The 21,462-nt window shown below is 44.3% G+C and overlaps 1 protein-coding gene across 4 annotated transcripts in view; it reads right to left on the bottom strand.

Annotated features, from left to right (window-relative positions):
• Positions 1 to 21,462, bottom strand: part of Ogdh (oxoglutarate (alpha-ketoglutarate) dehydrogenase (lipoamide)) — a 104,599-nt gene that overhangs the window by 49,546 nt on the left and 33,591 nt on the right. For all 4 annotated transcript variants that reach the window (XR_001175689.1, XM_013032962.1, XM_013032959.1 and 1 more), the window contains exons 5-8: positions 6,427 to 6,542; positions 1,296 to 1,450; positions 901 to 1,047; positions 218 to 308 (exon numbers count right to left, since the gene is read on the bottom strand). Coding sequence is in view for 3 of the 4 variants with exons in the window: in XM_013032962.1 (XP_012888416.1) it covers positions 218 to 308; positions 901 to 1,047; positions 1,296 to 1,450; positions 6,427 to 6,542 (509 nt within the window). In the remaining variant the exon portion in view is untranslated. The remainder of the gene's footprint in view (positions 1 to 217; positions 309 to 900; positions 1,048 to 1,295; positions 1,451 to 6,426; positions 6,543 to 21,462) is intronic.

Here is a 21,462-nt window from a genome sequence, read left to right as displayed (position 1 = left end):
ATCATCCAACCTAGCACAAGGAGAGGGGGGCTCCTTCCCCCACCAGGAAGAAAAGGGGACTGCTGAGTAGGGAAGTTTGGCCACTGCCAGAAATAAAGACAAATTAAAGTTTGGAAGAGCCAAGCATCTGCTAGGACATTCTGAGAAAGCAGTGTAGTCAGGAACCTTGTGTAGGTGAGGCGACCACACTGGGTATGTCTCCATACAGAGACCTCACCTCATCAGCTGCCTCCAACTTTGAATCGAACTGACAGAAAATCTGCTCCAGCTCCTTCCTGATGACATTTGCAAGTACGTTTAGCCGTCCCCTGGGAGGGATAGAAGGTCAGGTGAGCAAAACTCCAGGTCATGGCTGTTCCCCCTGTCCCTCTTTCAGGACACTGCACCATCTTCATCTACAGCCCAACAATAGTTGCAACCAGGACCCATATGGTGACTGAGTCTCTCTGCCTAGTGGGGATTCAAGGCCACAAGCCATGGGTGGTAGAAATGGAGACGGGTGCAAAATGCTACCAGCCCCTGGTGCCCCCTTTGCTTACCCTCAACATCAGAGTGGCCTTTCCTCCAAGTAGGGTCCCACCCAAGGCACTGGAATTTATTTTTGAGACAAGGTCTTGCTATGTACGTAGCACAGGCTATGCTGGAACTATGTAGCCCAGGCTACCCTCCCTAGTGTGGGATTGTAGGTGTGGATACCATGCCCAGCTGGGCTTTCAACTGTATAAAATTCAGTACAATGCTAAAAGCCAGTCTGAACTATATGTAGGCTGGCTTTGAAAATGACTCTGTAGTCGTTCTAACCCAGGCATGCCTGGAAACAAGACATGTCCCAGTGAGGCTCCAACTCTCTGGCACTGAAGAGGAACCCCACTCCTGTGCCTGCAACACGCCTGGCAGTACCTGTGTGGCATGCCCATGATCACATAGTCCACGCCATTCTCACTCGACTTGTCGATGATGGTCTTGAGGGCAGGGATCAGCACCTCACAGCCTTCCAGACCAAAGCGCTTCTCAGAGGACCACTTGCGCTGCAGGAACTCCTCAAACCTGGACAAGGAACCGAGCACCTTGAAGAGCAATGTCTCAAGAGCTAACCCTAACATCACCATTAGATGTTCCTAAATGACAAGAGGATACTCTGAAGACCAACTCTACTCACTTGGCCATCTGTATGCAGCTGTGGACAGCCCCATGGCCATCCACCCTGGCCAACAGACCCATATTAGGCCCATAACCACAGACGAGCCATGGATCCCCCGGGAGTCTGGGCTCCACAGTCCCAGCTTGACTCATACCTGGTGGACCGCACAAGCCTTGCCAGCAGGGTCCGCTTCTCCTCATTGGTGAACTGCATGATCCCAGGGGTCTCGAACTTTTGCCGGATCCATTGGCATTGCTCCAAGTCGTTAATGAACATGAACTCCACCCCAATGTGCTGGCAATATGCCATCTGTACCCCCACAAGAGGACACACAGATCAATGGTGAACATGAGCCACACCCCAATGTGCTTGCAACAGGCCATCTGTCTCCCACATATACATATTTTACCAAGCTTGGTTGGATGAATAGTGCTGACTCAGTCTATTCAGCCAAAAGGTTGAGGAGGAGCAGACTTCCTCCTCCAATGTACTTGAGCTGGTGTGACTAAGAAAACAGAAATAAGAGTTGCACGGACTTTTCTGCTTAGGCTGGCTTTGAATTACAATCCTCAGATCTCAGCCTGCTGAGAAGTTTAGGATTACAGGCATGAGCCACTGGCGCCTGGCTAAGACTTACATTTTTAACTTTAGTTTGGTAGTATTGAGTAGTTTGTTTTGGTCGGTCGTGGGGCTTGAACTCTGGGCCTAGGCACTGTCTCTCAGCTCTTCAGCTCGAGGCGAATGCTCTACCACTTGAGCCTCAACACCACTTTCGCTTTTCTGAGTGGTTTATTCGAGGTAAGACTTCTGTGCCTGGGCTGGCCTTGAACCACTATCCTCAGATCTCAGCCTTCTTAGTAGTTAGGATTACAGGCGAGAGCCACTGGCATCCAGCCAATATTGAGTTTTGAACTCATAGCCTTGTGCTTGCTAGGCAAGTGCTCCACCACTTGGCCATGACTCAGCTCCTTTGCTTTATTTTTGGATAGGATCTTACAGTTTTGCCCCAGTCTGCCCTGAACTGTAATTCTATTTTTAGCTCTGGAGTACCTGGGATTACAGATGTGCACCAACATGTCCAGCTTCACTTCAATTTCCTTTTTCTTTTTGTCAGTCATGGGCCTTGTACTCAGGGCTTGGGCACTGTCCCTGAGCTTATTGAGCTCAAGGCTAGCACTCTACCATTTGAGCCACAACTCCACTTGTGCCTTTTTCTGTTTATGTGGTGCTGAGGAATCGAACCCAGGCCTTTATGAATGCTAGGCAAGCACTCTACCACTGAGCCACATTCCTAGACCTTAATTTCTATTTTCTAGTGGCTGACTCCTTTTGGATACTTCAGGCTTGAAGAAGTGTGTATAACACACTGTGTGTATGACAAGGGACAGGTCTTGAACACATCAAACATGCTCCAAACCACAATCCTACACCAGTGTGGATAGGTTGGTAGCGAGCTAGATGGGGTGTTTGCCCATGAGAGAGCCAGTTCTCTTGGGAAAAAAAATTAGAAAGAGAAAGGCTCTGTAAACTATAGAAGCCCCAGGGATCCTGCCAGAAGTCCTTGCTAAGCTTTAGATCTCTATCTGTGTTGCTGCTGTGGAGGCCCAGAATACAGGTATGAAAGGAAACTTAGAACTAGCACTGGAGCAGCAAAGGGAACAGGCCTTGATGTAGCTAACAGAGACTTTACAGAAACCCCTCCTGTTGTTTTCCTGACAGCCTCTGACACCCAAGCACTCAGAGCCCAAGAACTTGCTTAGTAGCTCTTTTTTTTTTTGGTCAGCTCAAGGCTAGTGCTCTACCACTTGAACTACAGCGACACTTCCGGTTTTTTCTGTTTATATAGTGCTAAGGAATCGAACCCAGGGCTTCATGCATATGAGGCAAGCACTCTTATCACGGAACCACTTTCCCAGTCCAGTAGCTCCTGGATTCTGAGATTCCATTTGGTTTCCTCAACAGATGAGGAAACCAGCTGACACTGAGCAGTTATAAGGACATGCCAGATTTGCCGCTGGGAGCCTGTTCTCTACAAGGTTAAGGGTCAAAGCTAACTTTGCTTGAATGCACAGACTATCAACAACACTCGTGTTCCTGGTTCAATGAAGGAAATCAACACAAAGAAAATATTGCTGGGAATGAACCTGGTATTTAAGATGTGTTGATTAATCCCCAAATGCTATTTCTTCTTTTCTTCCCTTTCTTTCTTTTTTTGGTCAGTAGTGGCTTGAACTCAGGGCCTAGATACTGTTCTTGAAGGTTTTTGTGCTCAAAGCTAGTGCTCGACTACTTTGAGCCACAGCTCTACTTCTGATTTTCTGACAGTTAATTGGAGATAAGTCTCACAAATTCTCTCATCTGGGCTGGCTTTGAATCGCAATCCTCAGATCTCAGTCTCCTAAGTAGCTAAGATTGTAGGTGTGAGCTGCCGGCCTCTAGCCCCCAAACCCTACTTCTTGATGATAACTGGGAACCTTTGGATTAGCCCTTGTCCCTGTCATAGCTGTCATTAATCCACTGCTGTCTCACTCTTCACACATGTAGGGACCCAATTTACTGACCAGCAGAAGAGCTTCTATAGACACCAGCCCCACAGAGGCTGTTAATACTAAGTGTCACAAAAGTCCAGTCTTCCCTGGGTGTATGTGAGCTGACATCCAGTAAGTAGCTCCCTTATCTACTCCTTGTCAACCCTCCTCTCGGTCTGCTAATGAGAGGCGCTGGGGAAGGCAGATTCTTCCTTTGGTTGTTACCATTGCACAAGAGGTAGAAAACTGAATGGAAGCACCAAGGAGAGATGGTGACAAGATTATAGTTTATCACAAACTATGGAGAGTAGCTTACTGACTCACAGACTTATACACCACTCTTGCAGTCAGGGTTCATCACTGATTTGGTAAGAGGATTTGGACATAGGGGCCTGGGATTAAATCCAATGTCCAGCCACGGTAGGAGTCCACTTGCCTATCTGTTTGCTAGTGTGACTCAACCTGGACTGTTAGGTACATCAGATGCCATAGGTTCAGAATCTGTTAGTTCAGAATGCCACGGACAGCTAACACTGGTCAATGACCTCTCATTAAATCCATTCTTTCTGGAGTGGGTACTGCGGTTATCCTTATATAAATATACAAGGACGCACAAGGACCCTGGCACCAGACTCTCAGCCACTGACTACGATATGTGTGAAGGAGTTCTCTGGCAGAATGAGTACTACCAAAAGAAGGAAAAGAGTAAATGAGAGGGATGAGAGAAATGAGGGAGAAGTAAGAGATTGAGGGCAACTACCACCTGCTGTCTTGAGACATATCAGTGTGGGGAGCTATCTGTGGCTGCAGGAGTGTCCTCTGGGTGAAGGAAGATCTCCAAGGAGCCTCATATATCTTAAACAAAATACAGGGTTCTGAAATCCCTGTAGAGAGAATTTTCTCTCTGTGGATAACTGAAAACCAAATTCCTAAAAACAAAAAAACAAAAAAAAACTGCTAGTCACAAAATGGAAAGTCACCTTCCTTAACATTCTTAAAAAATATAGGCCTAGGGCTGGGAAGGTGGCTCAGTGGTAGAGTGCTTGCCTTGCATGCAGGAGGCCCTGGGTTCGATTCCTCAGCACCACATAAGCAAAAAGAAAAAAGCCGGAAGTGGCGCTGTGGCTCAAGTGGTAGAGTGCTAATCTTGAGCTGAAGAGCTAAGGGACAGCGCCCAGGCCCAGAGTTCAGGCCCCATGACCAGACCCAAAAACACATAAATAAACAAAAAGTATAGGCCTTACCGGGCGCTGGTGGCTACTCAGGAGGCTGAGATCTGAGAATTATGGTTCAAAGCCAGCCCAGGCAGGAAACTCTATGAGACTCTTATCTCCAATAAACCACTAGAAAACCAGAAATGGCGCTGTAGCTCAAGTGGTAGAGCACTTGCCTTGAGCTGAAGAGTGCATAGACAGTGCCCAAGCCCAGAGTTCAAGCCCCATGACTGACAAAAAAAAAAAAAAAAGGCCTTCTAGAGGCTGGACACCTGTGCCTCAAGCTTGTAATCCTAGCTGCTTGGGAGACAGATTGAGGGGTCATGGTTTAAAGTTAGACCAAGAATTAATGTTCAAAAGGCTCCATTTCAACGAATGACTGGGTGTAGTGGGGTTCATGGTCATCCTAACAAAGGGAAACATAAATAGGAGGAATACAGTTCAAGCTGGCCCAGGCACAAATCTCTATCTCAAAAATAACCAAAACAGCCAGGTGCTGGTGGCTCATGCCTGTAATCCTAGCTACTCAGGAGGCTGAGATCTGAGCATCACGGTTCAAAGCCAGCCTGGGCAGAAAAACTGTGATACTCTGATCTCCAATAAAAACTACTAGAAAACCGGAAGTGGTGCTGTGGCTCAAGAGGTAGAATGCTCGCCTTGAGCTGAAGAGTGTAGGGATAAGCGCCCAGGCCCAGAATTCAAGCCCCACGACCGACCAAAAACAACAATAACAACAAAAAAGCAAAACAAAACAAAAGGAGGCTGGTAGAGTGTTTCAAGTAGTATATGTCTGCTTAGCAAGCAAGAGGCCCTGAATTCAAACCCCAATACCACCAAAAAGGAAAAGAAAAGGAGAGAGAAAGGAAGTATGTGCCTACCAGCCAACCAGCTAGCCACTACTGTGTGTGGAAAGTCCGGCCTGCAATCCTAGCTATTTAGAAAGTAGAGATTACAAGGATCTCAGAGAATAGCCCTGGTAAAAAGTTTGTGAGACTCGTAGTCAATAAAAAGCTAGGTGTGGCCGGGAGCTGGTGGCTCACGCCTGTAATCCTAGCTACTCAGGAGGCTGAGATCTGAGGATCACGGTTCAAAGCCAGCCTGGGCAGGAAACTCTATGAGATTCCTATCTCCAATAAACCACCAGAAAACCGGAAGTGGTGCTGTAGCTCAAGTGGGAGAGCGCTTGCTTTGAGCTGAAGAGCTGAGGGACAGCACTCAGGCCTAGAGTTCAAGCCCCACAGCCGACAAAAAAAAAAGAAAAAAGCTAGGTGTGGTGATGTATACTTATCACAGCTATGCAAGAAACACATACGAGGAGCAAAGTTCAGTTCAACTCAAGTATAAATGCAAGATCTTATTCAAAAACTGACAAAAGCAGAAAGGGCTGGGGGTGGTGGTGGCTTAAGTGGTAGAGCACCTAACCATCAAGAATAAAGGCTAGAGTTCAAATCCAATCACCAAAAACAAAAATCTGGAGTTTATCCAAACTGCAGGATTTCAGCAAGTCTAGTAGATTGTTCTAGAAACCACATCACGTTCTTACCTCTAGCCGTCGGATGATCTCCCGCAGAGGAAGTGCTGACTCCTGTCCACCGATGAAAGTGGTGGTGGGCAAGTGGAAGACTTTGTCGAGATCAGACTCATCTAGGCCATAGAACCCTATAGGCAACAGGGGAGAGGGCACAGCCATGCAGGGAGCACAATTTATAGGAAAGGGAAGAGATACCCCAGGGAGCAAAAAGAAAAAAATTTAAATCACACACACACATATATACATATATATAAATATATATACATATATATAAAACCAGTATATATGAAAACAAGTAATATTTTACAGTCATAAGTAGAACTTTTAGTAATAGATGGTAGCTGAGATTATTTCTAGGTGTCAAAGGTAAATCAGAATAAACCTATTATGCACAGTGTGCCAATTATAATTTAGAGACATATTTATTTTGAGAACCCAAAGATAAAAACCAATTTTTGGAGGAAGACAGGGCCATGAGAAGGCACTTCAAAAGTTGATCAAAAAAGCAGAGTTAAACAAGGAATTGAAGTAGGAAATAAGGAACTAGCAGATAAAACAGCAGATCGTATCAGTCATATAACAATACATGTATGTGTGAGTGACAAAGAGTCGGGGATTAAGAAGTGAAGAGACACTGTCACTAGGAACTGCCTGGCAGAGTCTATGTGGGTGCAGAGGATGCCCTCCACTTTGGATTAGCAAGGGGCCTCTATCTCTGGAGTGCACATTCTTTGTCAGTCATGGGGCTTGAACTCTGGGCCTGGGCACTGACCTCAGCTCTTCAGCTCAAGACTAGCACTCTACCACTTAAGCCACAGTGCCACTTCTGGGTTTCTGGTGGTTAACTGGAGATAAGAGTCTCACGGCCTTTACTGCCTGGGCTGGCTTTGAACCAAAATCCGCAGATCTCAACCTCCTAAGTAGTTAGGATTATAGGCGTGAGCCACTGGCGCCTGGCTGGGGTGCACATTCTAAGAGCATCTGCAGACAGTACTTGGCAACTACAGGTCAAACCGTTCTCTTTCCAGTCTGATGACTATTGAGAGCTATCTTGCTCAAGGAGTCCTCAATTCAGGGAAGATGCTGACTCATTTGAAAGCGCATTTCAGATTGATTGAGGGCAACATGGAAGGGCACCTCTCTTCCTTTAGCATCTCATGATTGTTTCAAGAACATTATTATTATATTTGTCAAGTCATGGGGCGTGAACTCCGGGCCTGAATGCTGAATGCTGTCCCTCAGCTCTTCAGCACAAGGTAAGCGCTCTACCACTTGAGCTATAGCACTGTGGTTAGGAATTCTACCATACTCTCAACTTTTTCTTTTCCCTGAGTTTTTTTTTTTGGGGGGGGGATCCGGTTGTGGGGCCTGAACTCTGGGCCTGGATGCTGTCCCTCAGCTCTTCAGCTCAAGGCTAGAGCTCTACCACTTGAGCCACAGCGCCACTTCCAGCTTTTTTCTTTTTGCTTATATGGTGCTGAGAAATCGAACCCAGGGCCTTATGCATGCAAGGCCAAGCGCTCTACCACTGAGTCCCCCCCACCTTTTTTTTTTTTGGTCGGTCGTGGGACTTGAACTCTGGGCCTAGGTACTGTCCCTCAGCTCTTCAGCTCAAGGCTAGTGCTCTATCACTTAAGCCACAGTGCCACTTCCAGTTTTCTGCTGGTTCGTTGGAGCTAAGTCTCATGGACTTTCCTGCCTGGGCTGGCTTTGAACCATATAACCCTCAGATCTTAGCCTCCTAAGTAGCTAGATTATAGGCGTGAGCCAGAGCCCGGCTTAGGATAGTTTTTAAATGTGAAAAGTAAATTGTTTACCAGCCCCTTTCACATTCATTAAACAAGGACAAATCTGCTTGTCTTTACTTGAGGATGGTGTTGTAGAAGTGTGTAGCTTGAGCATACCACCCATTCCCTCAGTAAAGACACTGAACTCATGGGGTCTGGGGAAGCAGACAGCTTTCACCCATTTACACTCAGCTTCTGCTTATGGAGAAAAACCACAATCATTTTTTGAGAAACTTTCCCAAGCTGATAAAAAAACTCAGGCCAGAAAAAAAAAAAAAAAAAACTCAGGCCAGGAGTAGATCAGAAGACTAGAGTATCAAAACAGGCCCCCATCTTGTGAAAATATTTGCAGTATGAAGTTATTTAGTAAGAGTATGGCTCAGAGAAGAAATGTGTTGCTACACTTGCAGCATGAAGGTTCAGAAGGCAGGGCTTTACCACAGGCTAGTCCTTCACATCTGACACTCTAAATCACTGTTCCGGGGTTGTACACTGCTCTGTCTCAGAACTTCTAGCTCCATTTCTAGCTCTTCAACAACCTGAGAAATTAAACTATAGATCTCTGCAAAAGGAAAGTGGAAAGTAAAGGAGACATATTCTTCTCTATTCCTTTACTAAGTGAAACCAAAAAAATCTATACACAAAGTATGTAAAACAAATGTAACATAACCCCCAGAAAGGGGCAAAGAAGAGAGACTGGGCAGGGGCTGGGACAGCGCCCAGGCCCAGAGTTCAGGCCCCACAACCGGACCCAAAAAAAGACTGGGCAGGGAGTCCCTGGCTTTCCTTTACTCCAATATCTCAGGCCTCAAGAAGCAGAAGCTTAGAAATTCTAAGAGGTACAGGTAACAAATGGGCCCCAAAAACTGTTCTCTATATTTAAAGGATGAGGAAGGCAGAAGTCTGGCAACATAGAAAGCTTTTAGACAATTACTGCTCCACACTAGCCAAAGAACACAGTAAACAAAACTATGGCTTACCACTTCTTACCAGGCTGTTAGAAGCCCATGCACCCATCCCACATCAAGAACTTAGTAAGATCAAAGACAGAGACCAAACTTTTCCTCCCTTTGGGAGGCAATACACCCCATCCCACACCCACCTGTAGGAACAAAGCAGTATCCTCTGCTTCCCTCACCGGAGCAATGTCTGAGGAGGTCGCTATACCAGAAGATTTAAATCAGGACTGAGCAGCAGTGGCACATCTATAATCCTAGCTACACAGGAGGCTCAGACCTGGAGGATCTCAGTTTGAAGCCAACCATGGCAGAAAATCTGTGAGAGTCCATCTCTAATTAATTAGCAAAAAGCAAGACTAAAGGCATGGCTTACAGCACAGGCTGTAAGCAGAAAACAAAGCACGGCTTACAGCACAGGCTGTAAGCAGAAAACAAAGTAAGCAAGAGGCTCCTGAGTTCAAGCCCCAGTATCTGTAGATTTAGGAAAAGATCCTGATGCACATAATACCCTAAAGACCCTCATTTTGATTAAAAAACAAAACAAAACAAAATCCACTGAAACTTAGTTTGATGACATAGGTCTATTAGTACTTGGGAGGCTGAGGCAGAGGGTTACAGTGAATTTAAGGCCAAACCTTGCTATTATTAAGACCTCAGCTAAGGCTGGGCACTGGTGGTTCACGCCTGTAATCCTAGCTACTTAGGGGGCTGAGATTTGAGGATCATGGTTCAAAGCCAGCCAGGGCAGCAAAGTCCATGAGACGCTTATCTCCAACAAACCACCAGAAAACTAGAAGCCGCACAGTGGCTCAAGTGGTAGCATGCTTGCCTTAAGCTGAAGAGCTGAGAGACAGCATTCAGGTCCAGAGTTCAAGCTCCACGACAAAAAAAAAAAGACAGCTCCTATTATTCCAAAATATTCAAAAGAACAAAAACTAAAAAATCCCCACTATACAAATATGAATTTTGTAAATGTGGATATAAAAATCTACAGGACAGAAAATAAAAGCAAAGAAGTACAAAAATACAGAAATAATTGAATGAGAAAGAATAATCCACAGACAGCAACATCACAATGACACAGATGTCAGAATCACCCAAGATTTTAATAGATTCATCATAAAATTATTTCAATGAGCAATTACAAATATGATATTGACAAACCACTGAGTTCATAAGGCAAAAAGTGTCAGCAAAACTGAAAACAGAAGCCAGAAGCCCTTGGCTCACACCTGTAATCCTAGCTATTCAAGGAGGCTGAGATTCAAGGATTGTTGTTGGAAGCCAGCCATGGCAGGAAAGTCTGTGAAACTCTTATCTCCAATGAAACAACAAAAAAGCCAGAAGTGGGGCTGGGAAGGTGGCTCAGTGGTAGAGCACTTGCCTTGCATGCCTGAGGCCCTGGGTTCGATTCCTTAGCACCACATAAGCAAAATGAAAAAAGCTGGAAGTGGCGCTATGGCTCAAGTGGTAGAGTGCTAGCCTTGAGCTGAAGAGCTGAGGGACAGCACCCAGGCCCAGAGTTCAGGACCCATGACCGGACCCAAAAAAAAAAAAAGCCAGAAGTAGAGCTGGGCCTCAAATGGTAGAGTGCTAGCCTTGAGTACAAAAGCTCAGATAGCACCCACGCCCAGAGTTCAAGCCATAGGACTGGCACAAAAACAAACAAACAACAAAAAATCCTTAAGGGCATGTGACACTACAGTAAAGTATTTCACATACATGTAGAGAAAACTCTAGAAGCAAAGGAAAAAAGGGACTAAATAGTAACTTAGAACGCTCCCCAAACACAAGAAAACAGGTGCAAATTCAAGAAGTCGAGAAAATCCACAAGACTGACATCTATGCTATAAACTTTTAAAGATTCAAATATAGGAAAATCTTGAAAGCAGCCATAGTAAAGTGACATCTCATCTATTCTGGCAACACAAGTTGAATGAAAGAGGATTTCTCATCAGAGATCCTGGAGGCTAGAAGGAAGTGGTACAGTTATCACTAGCTGAGAAAAGGACCCTATCTACACAGAATCCTACATCCAAAAATATTTGTAATAATTGAGAAGAAATTGAAATGATTGTTCAGTGAAGCAAAACTAGGGAATTCTGAAAGAATAGCCAAAGGAAATTCTCTGAACAGAAGAGGAAGCTATAAAGGAAGAAATGCTACAAATGAAAACAGGATACAAGAAAAATGTGAGTAAATACAACAGCTGTTCCCTGTTTTCTTGAGTTTGCTTAATTATGTTTGGTGGTTGAAGCAAACGAGTAACACTCTGATGGGGCAGTAAGAGAAAATACATAAGACAATTAATAAATGGAGGAAGGTAAGGAGAAAAAGTTTCTATTTAATCTGAACAGAGATAATGATGACATTAGGACACTGATAAATTATACAGTAATGCTACATTTTTACATATAAATAGAAAAGGAGGAGCTGGGAAGGTGGCTCAGTGGTAGAGTGCTTGCCTTGCATGCAGGAGGCCCTGGATTCGATTCCTCAGCACCACATAAGAAAAAGGCCAGAAGTGGCGCTGTGGCTCAAGTGGTAGAGCGCTAGCCTTGAGCTGAAGAGATGAGGGACAGCGCCCAGGCCCAGAGTTCAGGCCCCACGACCGGACCCAAAACAAAACAAAACAAAAAAAAGGAATTTTTAAATAGGGATACAAAAATACATGGACAGGAAATAACAGTAAAGAAAATGAAAACCAAACAAGTGAGAAGAAAATGACAGATTTACATAACTACATACAATTTTATTATCCATCAACTATCTGAATATAGTAAAGAGTTAGCAATGTGGATTAAAAAGAAAATAAAAATTCCCACAAAAAAGAACAAAGTATTTTTTGGTTTGTTGTGCTGGTATTGGAGCTTCAACTTTTTGACTCATGTCAGATGCTCTCTACCTCTTGAACCACATCTCAATTTCTGGTTTTTCTGCTCAGGCTGGCTCTGAACTGCGATACCAAGGTCCTCAGATCTCAGCCTCCTGATTAGCTAGGATTATAGGCATCAAACATCGAAACCCAGTGATAGGCTTGTTTTTAAGAACCTCACTTTAAATATGATATGGGCAGATATAGAATACAAGGATGGAAAAAATATAAACATTAGTTGAATGAAAACAGGAAGGTCTGAGGACATACGTGGTAGTACAAGCTTAGAAAGCACAATGTCCCAAGTTCCATTCCCAGTATTGCCAAAAAAAGAAAAAGAAAAATTTAGACTTCAGAAATTTCTAGTGGCTCATGTCGACAATCTTAGCTATTCAGCACCCAGGACCTGAGTTCAAGCCCAGTACTAGCACACACACACATACAAGCACAAACAGAACAAAAGACAGGAAAGAAAATTACTAATAAAAGGATCAATCTATGGAGAAAACACACAGCAATCCTAAATGTTCATGCAATAAATAAGAGAGCTAGGAAATGTTGGAATCCCAAACCAATAGGACTGAAATGAGAAACAGACAAACTGCATATGTAAAGACTTCAATAGCCCTTTTTCAAAAACATCAGAAAAGATCTTTTATAAAGATATGAGACTTTCTAACCATCATCAAATAAGACCAAAAGCTGAATACGACATTGATTTGAAAATTGCACACCCAACATAGTGTTCTTTACAAGGCACCATAGAACACAAGAGAGATGATATACTGGGCATTAAACAAAACAAAATAAAACAAAAATCTCAATGGGTATATTCCAATTGAAATCATAATGAAATCAACCTAAAGCTTACTGCTAAAAAGGTAACAAGATAATTTCCAAAAACTTAGAAACTAGACAACACTCTTCTAAATAACCCCCAAGTGAAACAAGTAGTAACATGGGGGACAACAGTATAAACTGAATTTAGAGAATACATATTAAAATTGGTGGAATAGCTAAAGCAGTAGAGGGAAATTTACATGAGAAAAGAAGAAAAGTAGACTGGGAAGGTGGTTCAGTGGTAGAGTGCTTGCCTTGCATGCATGAGGCCCTGGGTTCGATTCCTCAGCACCATATAAGCAGAAAAAGCAGGACGTGAAGCTGTGGTTCAAGTGGTAGAGCGCTAGCCTTGAGCTGAAGAGCCCAGGGACAGTGCCCAGGCCCAGAGTTCAGGCCCCATTACCGACCAAACAAAGTCTTTAATAATTTAAACTCCTACATCCTGGGACTAGAAGAAGACAAAACCCAATGAGCTAATAAGGAAAGAGCTAATAAGGAGCAGAAATCGATGAAATAAAAAGCACAAAGCAATAGAGAAAAACCAATGACACAAAGAGCTGGATCTCTTAAAAGGTGGGTAATACTGGCAAATCCCTTGTATAACTGACAAAGAAAAGAACAAAATTTACTAATGTCAGAAATGAAACAGGATATCACCAGAGATGTTCCAGATACCAAGAAAATACCAAAGGAATACTGTGAACCATTATACATAAATCTGACAACTCAGATGCAATGAACCATTTACCCAATAGAAAATATTTACCTAGGGTTGGGAATGTGGCTTGGTGGTAGAGTGCTTACCCAGCATACACAAAGACCTGGGTTTAATTCCTCAGTACCACATAAACAGAAAAGGCCCTAGTAATGCTGTGGCTCAAGTCGTAGAGTGCTAGCCTTGAGCAAAGGAAGCTCAGGAATGGTGCCCAGGCCCAAGTTCAAGCCCCAGGACTGGCCAAAAGAGAGAAAGAGAGAGAGAGAGAGAGAGAGAGAGAGAGAGAGAATACCCAATCAAAAATAGGTAATTTGCTGGGCATTGGTGGCTCATGCCTGTAAAGGATCCTAGCTACTCAGGAGGGTGAGATGTGAAGATTCAGGTTCAAAGCCAACCCAGGATAGAAAAGTCCAAGAGACTCGTGTCTCCAATTAACTACAAAAAGCTGGAAGTGGAGCTGTGGCTCAAGTAGTAGAGAGCTAGCCTTGAGCAAAAAAAGCTCAGGGATAGCACAACAAGAGACAGGTGCCGCTGGCTCATGCCTATAATCCTAGCTATTCAGCAGGCAGAGATCCGAGAACTGTGGTTTGAAGCCAGCTAGGGCAGGAAAGTCCATGAGACTCTTATCTCCAATTAATCACAGAAAAAGCTGGAAGTGGCACTGTGACTGAAGTGGCAGAGTGCTAAGCCTTGAGCAAAAGGAGCCAGGGATAGTACCCAGGTCCAGAGTTCAAGCCCCAGGACAATAAATAAACAAACTGATTAATTAAGGAACTGGTGGCTCACACATGTAATCCTGGTTACTCAGAAGGCAGAGACCTGAGGATTGCAATTTGAGGCCAGTCTGGGCAGGAAAGTCCAATTAATCCCCAATTAATCACTGAAAAAGCCAAAAGTGGAGCTGTGGCTCAAGTGGTAGAATGCTAGCTCTGAGCAAAAAGAGGTCAAAGACAGTACCCAGGCCCCGAGTTCAAGCCCCAGAACTGGCACCAAACCACCAAACCAACATATACAAATTGCCAAGCACCAGGGGTTCATATGTATAATTTTGGCTACTCAGGAGGCTGAGATCTGAGACTTGTGGTTGGAAGCCAGCCTACTGAGTAGAAAACTTGGGAGAGTCTTATATCCAGTTAACTACCAAAAAGCCAGAAGTGGGGGTTGGCTCAAGTGGCAGAGTGCCAGACTTGGGCAAACAAAGCTAAGGGACAACACCTAGGCCCTGAGTTCAACCAGGTGGTATGGAGGGTGGAGTGAAGGGGTCCTGAATGTTGACTGTGTAGATGAGGGGTCCTGTGTGATGGGGTTGTAGTTGTGCAAGTCATTTACTGGCTAAATAGCATGAAGCCACTCTGTTGTTTCTTTTCTTTTCTCTTTATCTCTTCTCTTCTTTCTTTCTTTCTTTTTTTTGCCAGTTATGGGGCTTGAATTTTGGGCTGGGCACTATCCCTCAGCTCTTTCAGTTCAAGGGTAGTACTCTACCGCTTGAGCCATGGTGTAAACTTCCAGTTTTCTGGTGGTCTGTTGGAGATAAGAGGACTTTCTCTTTTTGCTTATGTGGTGCTGAGGAATCGAACCCAGGGCCTCATGCATGCAAGGCAAGCACTCTACCACTGAGCTACTTTCCTAGCCCCATTGTTTTTTAAGAGTTTTAAAAGTTTTTTTTTTTAAGAGTTTTAAGAGGTGCCTGGCCACTCTGTTGTTTCTTAAAATCAAACTATAATTGAGAATATCTTAAGAAAAGCCTGGAGGAGGTGTTAAGTGCTGCAGTTCACACCTATAATCTTAGTGAGAAGACTGTATTTCAAGTATAACCTAAACAAAAAGATAGTAAGACTTCATCTCAACCAATATGTGTCTACAGTATATGACTAAACAGGAAGACTGTTGTTCAGGCCAGACACTGTAAAAATGTAAGATCCTATCTCAAATATAACTGAAAGTGCTGGAAGTGTGGCTCAAGTAGTAGAGCACCTGCCATGTGCATAGCCCTGAGTTTAAGTTCCAGTACCAAAAAGAAAAAGAAAAAAAAGTCCTAGAGAGGGGAAGAAGGAACTGGCCACATGGCAAGGGAGAAGGGGAATGATAGCAGGCAGGTGGCCCCAGAACCTCAATTCTGGATTCCTCAAAGGTATTCTGTCCAGAATGAAGAGACATGAAAGGCTCTCAGAATGTTTTTAATACTTGAAACATGGAACATTCTGGAATATCTTGTCCAGAATAGCCAAGAAGCAGAATCTGAAAGAATCCAGAGTCTAGCCAAAACCACAGCACACGATGTAGAGGACATGAGAAGCCACTACGCAGCACTTATCACTGATGTGGTCTCAGGGCCCCACTGGCTCTGGCAGGGGAGCGATGGAAAAGATGGAAGTTTACAATAAAGCAATGGTGAAGCACATGTGAGGATGAAAATGCTCTTCAAACACAAAATGGACAGAAATTAAATGACAGCTAGGAATGTAATGGTACTTGGTTAATAATTAAAAGGAAAAATATATTCCAAAACAATTAGCAAACTTAACACTGATAGAAGTTGTGTCAACTTTCCCCGAATCACATGCTTGGAAAAGTTGCACATCCTATTCAAATGAAGTCCTCAACTCTGGGAAGGTGAAAGGCTCATTATTTTCATACCTCCTACTGTTAGCATTCCAAGTCGTTCCTTGAAAACTGCAAGATCTGAGAGGCAGTGGGGTAGCATGGGTGAGTGCAGAAGGAAAAAGACAGATGAGAGTTAGTTTCAAACCCAAACACCAAAACCCTACAATCATCACCACAGTAACAGGAAGCACAGACACTGTCACATGGACACATACACCAAAGGAAACATGGGTGGATGGGAGGTTAGGGGATCCTGTTGGGATAAACGTGGGACTTGTCCATAGAACAGCTGGAATAACATAAGTCAGAGGGCAGGTGGCACTCGCCAGACACCTCAAAGCCAGCAGGCAGCGTCATTTGACCTCCTCCTCTCCCTAACTTCCAGAAGCAGTTGACATACAATGGCTCACTCCTGCAAAATTGTACATGCCCAATCTAGACAACCATAGATGAAAAAAAAAACAGGAACAGAAAACAAAAAGGCCTAATTTGAAGAGCAGCAAATTCGCAGAATTGAGTTCAGGCAGAAGTCTATATTCTAAATCTCCTAAATGGTTCCTCACAAGGTGGGCAAAACTAGAATAGAAGATGTCAATAGTTGAAAATATCCCAAGAATCCCAGCTATACACAGCTGAACAAAGTCGTACATTTCCCTTCTACTTGTAAGCTTTGCAAAGCATTTCTTACCCTATATGAAAACTTCCCTGGCCACTAGTGAAGATCAAGGTATCTACTTGGATACATGTAATTTCCTTTCCTGACTGGTTGCCTGGACTCAGCCTGGGGGCTGAGGAGAGGCTGGTAGTGACAGTGGTGCACAAAGGGGCTGATGACTGAACACTCACAGCCAGGGTCACTGTGGCTGTAGCTGTGGCCTGCTCTAGTGAGCAGAGAAGGGTCAGTTGAGTGCTTCCTTTCAACCTGATAGTCCCAACCCTGAACTTGATGAGTTCCTAACAAGCAGACAGGCTTTTGGGACTCAAGTACCAGAGTGAGTGTTTATGGGGTGAGGCACTCAGGGAAAGCATTGCCTTCCTCCGTTAGAAGACAAAGGCACTAGCCTTCAGGACTCAGTTTTTCCTTAAGACAAGAGAATATTTAAGCTCTGCACAAAATCAGGGATGTTGCCAGGTGCCAGTGACTCAGGCTTGTAATCCTAGCTACTCAGGAGGCTGAGATCTGAGGAACATGGTTCGAAGGGAACTTGGGCAGAAAACTCCTTGTGAGACTCTTATCTCTAATTAACCACTCAAATACTGGAAGTGACACTGGTTCAAGTGGTAGAGCGCTAGATTTGAGCACAAAGAAGCCCCACAAGTGGTAAAACAACCACAAAAAAAAAAACAACAACAACACACAAAAGAGATGCTTTGCTTAACATGAAGGTAAACAATCTTAAATTTTGCCAGGCGCTGGTGGCTCATGCCTATAATCCTAGCTACTCAGGAGATCTGAGGATCACGGTTCAAAGCCAGCCCAGGCAGATAAGTCTGTGAGACTCTTATCTCCAATTAAATACCAGAAAACCAGAAGTGGCTCAAGTGGTAGAGACTGAGCTGAAGAGCTGAGGAACAGTGCCCAGGCCCATAACTGATTAAAAAAAAGAAAAAAAATTTTTTTTGCTGGTCCTGGGGCTTGAACACTGGGCCTGGGCATTGTCTCTGAGCTCCTTTTTACTCAAGGCTAGTGCTCTACCACTTGAGCCACTTGAGCGCTACACTCCCAGATTTGTGATTAATTGGAAATAAAAATCTCCTGGACTTTTATGCCCAGGCTGGCATGGAACTATGATCCTCAGATCTCAGCCTCCTTTTAGTACCTAGGATTACAGATGAGCCACAGGTGCCCAGCTACTTTTTGTTTTTGTCCATTGTGGGGCTTGAACTGTGGGCCTGGGCATTTTCCCTGAGCTCTACAACTCTAGGCAAATGCTCTAATACTGAGCCACAGGGTCACTTCCGGTTTTCTAGTGGTTTACTGGCGATAAGAGTCTCATGGACTTTCCTGCTCAGGCTGGCTTTTGAACTGTGATCCTTAGATCTTAGCCTCCTAAGTAGCTAGGAGTACAGGCGTGAACCACCGGCACCAAGCCCAGCTAATTTTTATATTTCTTTAAAATAAAAAGCAAACTAAAGATGCAAAGACAGAGGAGGGTGAAAAGAGAACAAGAAAAGATATTCAGTCCTCATTTACAAAAAGCACATGATTTCCTTCCAAGTACCCCTGAGGGCTCTGAAGTATTTTAACAATTCATAGAAGTGGCTGCTGAGGACACTTGTAAGTGATGCACAGTGGGTGAGAAACAGGAATGGGACACCAGGAGCTACTGCAACTAGGTTTACTAGTTCTTGGATATCTACAAAGAATCTTCTTAAATGACAGACGTCTTTGTGGTTCAGGCCTTCACTCCTGAGGGGTGACCATATCCATGGTGACTTCAATGTCTTTTTGGGTATGGCCTCAGCCCAGTCACCTCTGGGGTGAGTCACTGAGGCAGCTTGCTAAACACTCCTCACCAGCTATCTTGAGGCGCATCATACTGTACACAGCAGATAGTGTCTGCTAGACAAAGTGCGATCACTGAATTTCAGAAAGCTAGTTATATATCAACTCTAGCTAGGTGCATCCGTGACTCACATCTCTAATGCTAGCTACTCAGAAGATCTGAAATCTGAAGATCATGGTAAGAAGCCAGCTAGGGTAGGAAAGTCTGAGAGACTCTTTTTTTTTGTCAATCATGGGGGCTGAACTCTGGGCCCAGGTGCTGTCCCTCAGCACCCAGCTCTTCAGCTCAAAGCTAGCACCCTACCACTTGAGAGCCACAGTGCCACTTCCAGCTTTTTTCTGCTTATGGGGTGCTGAGGAATTGAACCCAGGGCCTCATGCATGTGAGTCAAGCATGCTACCACTGAGCTAACTCCCAGCTCCAAGTCTGTGAGACTCTTATTATCTGCAGTAAACTACTAAAAGCTGGAAGTGGAGCTGTGGCTCAAGTACTAGAGTGCTAGCCTTGAGCAAAAGAAGCTCAGGGACAATACTTAAGGCCCTAAGTTCAAGCCCTAGAACCAGCACCAAAAGAAAGGGAAGAAAGGAAGGAAGGAGAACTACCGCCCAAAAAGAGACAGAGAGAAAAGAAGAGAGAGAGGGATGGAGATTGAGAAAGGGAGGGAAGGAGGGAAGGAGAGAAGGGAAGGAGGGAAGGGACAAAGACCCTACTATAACTCTATAGATGGGTACTATAGCATACACTTGTAGGCTTAGCTGCTGTGAGTCTGAGGAAAGGGAGGATTTCTTAAACATGTAAGTTGCCTGAGCAACACAACTAGACTCTGGCTCAAAAACAACGTATCAGCCAAGAGCCAGTGGCTCATGTTTATAATCCTAGCTACTTAGGAGGCTGAGATAGGAGAATCAGGGTTCCAACCCAGTCTGGGCAGGAAAGTCTGTGAGACTCTTATCTCCAATAAACTACCAAAAAGCTGAAGTCATGGCTCAAGTGGTAAAGTGCTAGCCTTAAACATAAAAAAACCTCACGGAAGCCGGGCGCTGGTGGCTCACGCCTGTAATCCTAGCTACTCAGGAGGCTGAGATCCCGGTTCAAAGCCAGCCTGGGCAAGAGAGACCGTGAGACTCCTATCTCCAATAAACCACCAGAAAACCGGAAGTGGCGCTGTAGCTCAAGAGGTAGAGCGCTCGCCTTGAGCTGAAGAGCTGAGGGACAGCGCCCAGGCCCAGAGTTCAAGCCCCATGACCAACAAAAAAAAAAAAAAATGCTCACGGACAACACCCAGAGTCAAGCCCCAATATGGGGGCTGTAGGGGTGGAGTTTGAAGCTCATTCTCAAGGCATCAAAGAGCAAACCTGAGAGCGTGGGAGATCAGGAGAATATATGGGAATGCTATCATTTCTTACTGTAATGTTTAATGTCATAGATGCAAGAATGAATTCATTGAAGTAACTGAAATTCTACTAAAGCTTCAGGCTTTTAACTTTCAATTATCCAACTCAAGTTTATTTCCTAATACTGTTATTAGGAATTTACAAATATTATTGGATACAGAAGAGAAGTTTCACATTTCCTCCCATTTATTTACAGAATGTATTCTGAATTCTCTCTTAATTATGTTTAAGTCTCACACTAAAGAAGATATTGGTCATCTTTATGTAGGAGTTGCTACAGATTGTGCATAAGAAACACAGAGGAAGGCATTTTTAAGTGGAAAGTGAGGGCAAGAGAGAACAGAAATAAGACCTCCCCTCTTCCCACCTCAAACAGTAAGGAAGGGATGACCAACATAGTAAACTCTAAGACAACGTTGTACCTAATTTTAGTTAGGTGAACAAGTCAAGTCTGTTTCTAACTAAGCAATCCATCTCCAAAAGATAACAAGGAACTCCAGGACCTCACTACACTTCCAGTGATAGCACCATCCTAAAAGTGCACTATACACATATTGTTCTGCCAACCTATGAGTTTTCTTTCACGCCAGTTGGGAAAAGCCTCCTGGCAGACCTTGGGCAGCCACAGTCTCATGTCCCCAGGCAGGAATACTAGAAAAGATCCACAGAACCAGGCTGGGAATGTGGCTTAGTGGTGGAGTGCTTGCCTAGCATGTATGAAGCCCTCTGTTTGATTCCTCAGTACCACATAAACTGAAAAAGCTGGAAGTGGTGCTGTGGCTCAAGTGGTAGACTGCTAGCACTGAGAAAAAAAGAAGCTCAGAGACACTATCCAAGTCCTGAGTTCAAACCCCACAACCAGCAAAACAAAACAAAAAAAATCCACAGTACCTCCCAGTGACTGGGTATATACAAGGCATCTCATGTGAGAATTCCATCCTCCTTTCCAAGGGAGTGTACATTACTACCTGGCATAAATGAAGACAGACTTCCCTGGCCCCCATAGAACAAATAGTGAAAATATCCTTATTCCAGTCATCACCTGCAAACTAGGACTATGCAGAGCCACACAAGAGATAGAGCTGGTTCCCTTAGATGTTGTGCCATATACGGAAACTAGCATTTCATAGTGCCCACGCTGAATAACGCTGTAAGAGGGGCTCCTCTCAGAAAAGGGGTCCACAGGCAAGACAATGGACTGGAGCAAGACCAGCAACCAGGGGCTCAACAGAGAAGACCTTATTTGGAAGGCTCTGGAACACTCAAGTGCATTGCACCTGGGGTCTAAAGAAGCTTGGGGCTGCTGGTGGTAACAAGATTAGAGGATGGAAAGCAAGGGTTTCTATGTTAAAGAATGAGGTATATAA

Source organism: Dipodomys ordii, unplaced genomic scaffold, assembly GCF_000151885.1.
Source record: "Dipodomys ordii isolate 6190 unplaced genomic scaffold, Dord_2.0 Scaffold160, whole genome shotgun sequence".
Taxonomy (NCBI): Eukaryota; Metazoa; Chordata; class Mammalia; order Rodentia; family Heteromyidae; genus Dipodomys; species Dipodomys ordii.
The sequence above is the reverse complement of the archived record's forward strand: the minus strand, read 5'-3'. Positions and strand labels throughout refer to the sequence as shown.